Here is an 8,523-nt window from a genome sequence, read left to right as displayed (position 1 = left end):
GCTCGAGGATGAGCTCGCGGAGAAGGGAGAGCCCCCCGGACTGGAGGAGGTGGGGTCGTCCAGGTGCATGATTTCGCCCGCGGGCGCGTGGACCTGACATTTCTAGGGACCGGGTTTACCTGTAGAAATCAAATGGCGGGGTAAGGAGGCTAGTGAGGGAGGCTTGAGGAAACGGAGAGCACCCAGAAAAGGCCCGACACGTCCCGTTCCCCGAACTTGTGGAAGAGCGAGAAAGCGCCACAAGCCGCCTGCTGTGCGAGGACTCTGGCCCCACCTCCGCGGCAGTGATGCGAAGGGGACAAATCACCGACGTCGGGAGAGGGTGGCGGGGGGAACAACTGCGGGGCGTGGGGAGCAGGCACCAAGCAGTCTCCAGCCACTAGGGCGAGAGGGAGTGCGTCCTGCGAAAACAAACCCCGCATAAATAATTGAGTTCGGAACCCGGAGCGTTCAGAAGCTCGGAGAGCCGCTCTCGGGCTCCCGCGAAGTTGAGAAGAGCAGAGCAGGCAGAGGGGCCGGCGCGCCGGCCTGGGAGCGGCTCCGCGGGCGGCGGGAAGGAAGCGCGCTGGGGGCAGGAGCCCACGTCCCCCGAGGCGGCTAGAGAACGGCCCGCGCGGGCCGGGGCCTCGGAGGAGGGCTGAGCAGTCGTTGCATGGACAGCATGCCTTTCTCCAGAGGCTCCGATGTGGGGCCCTGGGGCAATTCCAGCGGTGCCAACACGAGCCAGGAGGCCGAAGACCTCGGGGAGGGCGGCGGCCCGGGAGGGGACGTGCGCAACGAGGAGCTGGCCAAACTGGAGATCGCCGTGCTGGCAGTGACCTTCGCGATGGCCGTGCTGGGCAACAGCAGCGTGCTGCTGGCGCTGCACCGCACGCCGCGCAAGACTTCCCGAATGCACCTGTTCATCCGACACCTCAGCCTGGCCGACCTAGCCGTCGCCTTCTTCCAAGTGCTGCCGCAGATGTGCTGGGACATCACGTACCGCTTCCGCGGCCCGGACTGGCTGTGCCGCGTGGTGAAGCACCTGCAGGTGTTCGGCATGTTCGCGTCGGCCTACATGCTGGTGGTCATGACCGCCGACCGCTACATCGCCGTGTGCCACCCGCTCAAGACTCTGCAGCAGCCCGCCCGCCGCTCGCACCTCATGATAGCTGCGGCGTGGGTGCTCAGTCTCGTGCTGAGCGCGCCGCAGTACTTCGTCTTCTCCATGATCGAGGTGAACAATGTCACCAAGGCCCGCGACTGCTGGGCCACCTTCATTCAGCCCTGGGGTTCCCGCGCCTACGTGACCTGGATGACGGGCGGCATCTTTGTGGCACCAGTTGTCATCCTGGGCACCTGCTACGGCTTCATCTGCTATAACATCTGGCGCAACGTCCGCGGGAAGACCGCGTCGCGCCAGAGCAAGGGCGCAGAGGAGGCGAGCGGGGTCTTCCCAAAGGGGCGCCTGCTCGCCCCCTGTGTCAGCAGCGTGAAGACCATTTCCCGCGCCAAGATCCGCACGGTGAAGATGACTTTCGTGATCGTGACCGCTTACATAGTCTGCTGGACGCCTTTCTTCGTCATCCAGCTGTGGTCAGTCTGGGATGAGAAGTCCGTCTGGACCGGTAGGTGCCCGGACAATGGAGCAAAGTGCAGGGATGGGGGGGGGGAGAGAGAGAGAGAGAAATAGTATTCCCTTTCATAGTATCCTCTAGGCAGTACGTAGTTCTTAAACTCATGTGTGCGTAAAAATTACACGTTGGGAGAATTGTCAAAACTGCAGATTTCCGGAATCCCTACCTCAGATACCCTAATTCAGAATTTTGGAATAGGGCCCAGGAGGGCATTCATAGTGTGCAAAGATCCTAAGACCACAAATCCAGAAACTAGAGTCAGTCACGCAACTACAAAACCGAATGATTTTTTTTTTTTACCAAATGACTAACTGCTAATATCCTGCCATCAAGCCAATTAGATTCAGGGAAATATTGTGACTATCACAGTGGCTTTTGTTGGATTGTGAAAACTATCACAATTAATATAAAAATTTTGTGTCAGTGCCTCAAAGGTAAAAACATGTATTTTTCTAAAGAAAGCTGGAGAAAGATTCTTGAGAAGTCAAGAATTCTAACTTGGCATTTAGCTAATTTCCCTTTCTCACTATAATTTGTTTTTTTTTTCTAACAATAATTACTTTAACACTTTTTTTCCTAGTATTTCAAAGCAAGATGATTGATAAACTAAATTTGTTAGACTAATTTATCAGTCATCTTGCAGCACTAATTTGACCACACAACTATCCACCTATTGCTCTTGCAGTAGTTTACTGAGAATGTTTTCTACACCTACCAGCCTGTTTCATTTTAATTCCTTCCAAAACTAGAAAAACTAAGTTCACAGGGACTTTCAAAAAAAAAAAAAAAACTAAATTAAATTTGCATCTTGAAAATACTTTCTTTTAGTAAGAAAAAAATATTTTTCCAACTAAATTACAAGAATGTTTCTTATAAGTATAGTCAGGGAATAGGTATTTAAGAGGAGCTGTTTCCTTCTGTTTCTTGGGATTGGAGTAGGGGAGTGCATGTGATATACTCAGGAAGCTGTATTTGCAAATAAAACATGTCAGTGTGAATTTAATTTAAACAAATAAATATTCTTGCAATATAGCAACAATGAATACCAATAGTGAAAAATATAGCACGAACACTTTATTTCTAATTTATCATTTCCTGTTTACTTGATCTTAGAAGCATCATAATATTGCCATTCAAAAAAATTAGTCTAATTATTCTTCCATCAATATTTATACACAATTAATTAAAACTTCACTTGTGCATAGATATGTTGATTTCCAGTCTTTGCGAATACAGTCTTGGCCATGGATTATGATCACCTTTAATAGTAGCATCTTATCATAGAGTATGCTTAAATAACCTATAACTTTTCTTTCTGGCATAACAAGAGTGAAAAGATCCAAGTTTATATTTAATAATCAAGGGAAAGTATAAGAATAATCAGAATACACTGACTTTCCCTTGATTATTTTCAGTGCAGTAGTTCCACTGGAAAAGCTTATAATATTTATGAGGTTTACTGCTGCTAATTAACATAAAATATTTTGGAATACTGGTAGAATTCCTAATTCTGCTACTCTTCTTAATATAATTTGCTTGAACCACAATAAAAGATGATTTTCTTTTACAATCAAACCAAATTTCTAATTAACCAAAGAAAAACAACTAAAGCTTATGTCCTTCAGGGACCTATTTCTGCTATCCTCAGTTTTCATATTACAGGTATATTTAAAATTTTTAAACTGCTACATATGATTCTTAATGACATACTTTTGCCTGAGTAATTGGGATGAATAGAATTTTGTATGTGTGGTTATAGACTCTTAAAATTTCATTAAAATTACAGCCACTCTGTAAATGCTGTGTTCATTAGCACATGCTAGTGCTAGTATAAAAGATAGAGTTTTTTAAATGAATTATTTAATAGTCTTAACCTCTTGAAATTCACACTCATTCTGTTTAAATATTTTGATAGTGGATTTAAAATATTTGAATTAATTTTAAGGCATCGTGCTTACAAAAATATTTCACAACCAAGCAATTTCCAAACACTACCCAGTTCCCTGATTGATAAACAAAATAGTTCATTTTCTATACTAACCCATACCTTTTTCTCTCTTTAATTAGTCAATAGAAAAATGAGTTTATCTAGTGCTAAGTTTCTTGAATTTGACTATTTAAATAATCTGCCTTTGTATTTTTCATGCAGATTCAGAAAACCCTACTGTCACCATCACTGCATTGCTGGCTTCCTTGAATAGTTGCTGCAATCCATGGATATACATGTTTTTTAGTGGCCATCTCCTGCAAGACTGTGTTCAAAGCTTCCCGTGCTGCCAAAACATAACACAAAAATTCAACAAAGAAGATACAGACAGTATGAGCAGAAGACAGACTTCTTACTCTAACAACCGAAGCCCGACAAACAGTACGGGTATATGGAAGGACTCACCTAAATCTTCCAAGTCCATCAAATTTATTCCTGTTTCAACCTGAGTCCTGAGTTCGTGCAGCCCAACTCTTGCGATGAACTTTTTAGCCCATTAGCTGAATTGAGCTAGAAATCACAAGAACAAATGAACTTTATTCAGATAAGCATAAATCAATTCATTGGGTACAAGACTGTGTTTCTAGTTGCATTTTCACATTGCTATGGGAAAAAAACTATGAATTATTTTATATGGAGTATTAATGAAAACACACTGTACTAAAATGTACAGGCCTAATTCCCAGAAATATAATAGAAGTTATATTTCTAGAGGGAAAAATATAATTACCCTGGCTTTATATTCTGTTGTTGATTTCTTTTAATTTTTTTTCCCCTTCAATATAAGAAAGGCTTGATTGGTTTAAAAAGCAAGTAATGTAGGGGCACTCTTTCTGAACAAAGTGAGCTCATCGCCAGCCTTAGTATTTAGAGAAGATATTAGAGAAATTATGTTTTCATCCAATACCATCGATTTATGCATCAGAAAATGCAGCCCCAAGTGGTGTCGTGGAGATGGGAAGGTGTCTTAGAGAGGTATGAGTGCCTGAGGAATACTGAACAGGAGGTGGCCTGCTCAGAGTAACAGGGGAAAGTTCTGTTAGAAACCATAAATCACCCTGATTTTTGAAATGGTAACTTTAGAACTGGCAGTGCCCTCCTTTAAATTCCTCACATTTTATTGGCCACACAAAGCATGATTCCTAAGATGCTGAAGGTTAGAGAAAATGTTGTCAACCGGCTGAAAAATCTTCTTCCCCACCACCACAAGGTTATTTTAAAGTCAGATCTATATGAGGAATGCCAAACTTTATTAGAAGAAAAGGATTGTCTAAGGTACTCTGTAGACTTTCTCTTGAACAATGTAAACATATTTTGACCAGTGTTATAAGGGCATCTTGTGCTGTGTTGGATATTAACACGATCATTATCTTCCTGTTTAGGGAATACAGATTCATAAAAAAGAGAGTCTCCTAAAGGGTGACTCAGTTTATAAAGTGTCACCACATGTTTAATTAAAACCAGCTTGGTCTTCTTTTCCAATCTCCCACTCATTCGACAGTTTCAAAGTATAACAGAAAGGAGATGGGGTTGGGCGCTGAGAGGCAAATAGAAAGAGGACTGTTCCACGCCTAGTCTGCCGTTCTTCATTATTAAATACATGACTTTATGCAAGTTATGTAAACACACAGAGAGCCTCTGTTTCCTTGGCCGTACAATGGAATTGATAACATTTACCTCACAGGGTTGTTGTGGGACTAAATTAAATGTGTGAAAAGAGCTTTATAAACAGTAAAGTGCTGTACGTATGCTAGCAGTTGCTTTTATTACAGTCTTGGGATCTACAAAATTACGCGTCTTTTTCCCTGTTCGGCTTTCATTAGGCAAAATTGATTGGTTTCGTGGCTGTGATATAAAAATCCTAAAACTTAAATGTAGATCTGTGGATGCATTGGTAAGCATTGCCAGCGGCCACTAAGCCTGACTGCTCTTGCGCGATTAAGATTTCCAATTTAAAGGCTGAATTCGCTGTCCTTTGAATACAGGTAAATCAAAGCCAGCCATAAGCCATAAGCAACAATTTCTTTCATTTCTCAACAGACATAAATTACAACACTAGTTGGCTGCTGTTAATGCATTTTTCATTAATGGAACTCAGTGGGATTTTTTTTTTTTCTAGTTAATATGTCTGGCTCCTTCTCCTTCTCACAGAGAGATGATGAAATGATTTGAGGATACATCATAAATATTTTGCATCCCTTAGAGGAAGCAATAGTTGCTGTAAATAGTATTATTTGGTTTCTTTAACTTTGTTGCTAAGAGAATGAAACCTGAACGGCACTGCAAGAACTTGGAAGCCCCAACTTCATGCCTCTTCATTCCCCGGCCTTTCCAAATTCTCAGCCCTTAGACTTCCTGCATTGATATGCCTAAAAATTGTTTCCAACTCTCCTTTAGAGATTAGGCCCTTACGTTTTAGAATTCTTCTTTCTAAAAATAACAAATATGTCTCTTAAAGGGCACTATCCAATATAAGCTATCAACTAATTCTTTGAGTTAGAAAAGCATCTCAGTAACCCCATCCTCTGTTAAGACCGTCAGCCCTTTCTACGTCTTCTCTTTGACAGTTGAGACAGTAGAAAATGGGCTGGTATTCAAGAGGTCTCTGCGCTAGTTCTGCACTAGGCAAATACATGGTCTTATTTTCTGCGGTTTAGGCTGAGAAACTTCATCTATCTAGTTGCTAAACGTTCTTAATGTTAAGTAACCAGAAATGGCATTCATATATCCCAAAACAATATTCCAAATTAGAAGAGTTCTGCCTATTTCAGAAGAAAGGAAACTGTAGGGGGTAAGGAGAAAGTGTTCTGGGAAGGAAAGTTTTCCTTTTCTGGGCCAAAGAAAAGACGTGGGATATTATGCCAAATGAAGGTCACAGTCAAGAAAAAATGTGTTATATCACCTTATTTTATTTTGCACAGTTATCTACGGGAAGATCCTGCAGGTACACAATATTAATGCACCTATGTTGGTTTCAAGGATGTAATATAAAAATACCACCAATAGAAAAAACTGGTCTACTGGGCATTTGATAAATATGAATTGATGATGAAAAAGAAGCATTTTAAAGTACATATTAAGTGCTTAATAGGTTAATTTTTGAGCATGTATTTTTGAAGTATAAAATGATTTGGCTTTTATTTTGAAATTTCATTTAGAACATAATTGTGAAGAAAATTAGTGAACTTCTTGGATCAATTATATACTTGACCTCCATACAGAATTTCCATCATCATCAAAGAAGTCTTACACCATGATTGAGGAAAGAGTATGGTTTTAGAGGGGGAAAAACATCAAGTAGTCTTATTAACATGCAGTACTCGACCAAACTTAATTACAGTTCCTGGAATGGATAACCATTAATGCCTAAGAAACTCAACTTTTTTCTGTAATTACACAAGTAAAGTAATCCAATTAGGTTAAAGTTTTATATTTTTCAGACCTGTTTTTGTAACTTAATTGAAGACTTGGAACTTTAAATTATGGCCTTGGAGTTTGCCTAAAGCATAATGAGATGCCAATTAAGGAGAAATTGAGCCAAATCCTGTACCCCAAATATCAAAGATTAGATTCTTATAAACTTACATAAACTGGAGCCTTATGGATTTTCATATTGGAGGCACTAGCTCTATTTAGAGTAAGCCCAGGGCAGGGCCATCTGGGATGCTAGTCCTGGAAGTACAGAAGCAACCACTGTATCCCTCCCCTCCTACTCTATGAGGCCCTTTTAGTACCACTCAGGGCTGTTGGCAACACTTGGAATCATAAGAACACAGGACAATAAATGTAAGAGAATGATTCTTGATTAGAATTTGACCTCAGCCAAAATGAACCAAAATTTAAAGACTATTCATAAGAAAACTTATTTCTTTTGAGTCCCCAAGACAGCCTTTAGGTTGAATCACACAAATTGTGGGATTCCATTGTACACATAGGCATTTTAAAAATATCGTTTTAACATAATTTTTAGGTATAGCAAATTATCATGAATGAAAATATATATGTGATCTGTAGTGTGTCAGCATCAAAAACGTACATTATAATGTCTAAAAATTAAATGACTTTTTCCTTTTTAATTTTATGTATATGTATATGTGTATATATACATTTTTTACATTGATTTATGTTCTAAACAGAAATAAAAAGTATTATAGAATGAATGAAATATTTTTGTGTTCCAGGGTCACATTAACAAATTCAGGAAAGAAAATCTAAGAATAAATCTGATATTAATGTCAGAATAATTGTTAATATAAAATAATTAGCATTTATACAGTCAATATTTCTGACTTAACATACGTTCTATGATGTTTTCACTCATTACTGCAACAAATGTACTAAGAATTAGTGTTGTTTATTTAGTATTCCTTTTGTTGTAAATGCTTTTCAAGTGTTCTATATTCCCTAGCTTATTATGCTATGTAGAAAAACTTCAGTGTGTTTTTCATGGACCAATTGCATGATTCTCATTTTAAATGGTTATTAAAATGTTTTGTGGTTGTATCTAATATTTGGTCTTTTGTAGAAAAAATTGGCTTGTGGTATCATACTGAAACAACTAATGTATTTATTCTTCAATTTTACTGTATGTTAGCTTGTTTCTATAAATAAAAATAAATTTTAGATTTGTTTGAAATTACAACATAGTTTGACATTTAAATATATTTCAAGTTAATTATAATGATTTTGAAAAATAATATCTGGTTTTACAGTTGGTAGCTATTGGAGGGTTTATATTTGGGTACAAAAATGTTCATGTTTTACTATTTGCCTATAGCAAGAACAAGTGAAACTTTGTAACTGCCTTTTCAATAAATTACAATCAAGAAAACAATTCAATTTTGTTATAGTCTGTATTGAGACAACCAAAATAATTACAGTTAGCTCAGGTCATGCATGTCATCCAGCCCTAAAAATGTT

The 8,523-nt window shown here is 39.5% G+C and overlaps 1 protein-coding gene across 1 annotated transcript; it reads left to right on the top strand.

Moving 5' to 3' along the window:
- Nucleotides 1-362: 362 nt before the first annotated feature.
- AVPR1A (arginine vasopressin receptor 1A) lies at nt 363-5,356 on the top strand. The gene is made up of 2 exons (XM_012782374.3): nt 363-1,607; nt 3,766-5,356. Exons 1-2 carry the CDS (start codon nt 653-655, stop codon nt 4,050-4,052), a joined length of 1,242 nt encoding a protein of 413 aa, XP_012637828.2. The 5' UTR covers nt 363-652; the 3' UTR covers nt 4,053-5,356.
- The last annotated feature ends 3,167 nt before the right edge of the window (nt 5,357-8,523 follow it).

This window comes from Microcebus murinus, chromosome 10 (assembly GCF_040939455.1).
Source record: "Microcebus murinus isolate Inina chromosome 10, M.murinus_Inina_mat1.0, whole genome shotgun sequence".
Classification (NCBI taxonomy): Eukaryota; Metazoa; Chordata; class Mammalia; order Primates; family Cheirogaleidae; genus Microcebus; species Microcebus murinus.
Note: the sequence above shows the minus strand (reverse complement) of the source record. Positions and strands in the feature narration are given on the sequence as shown.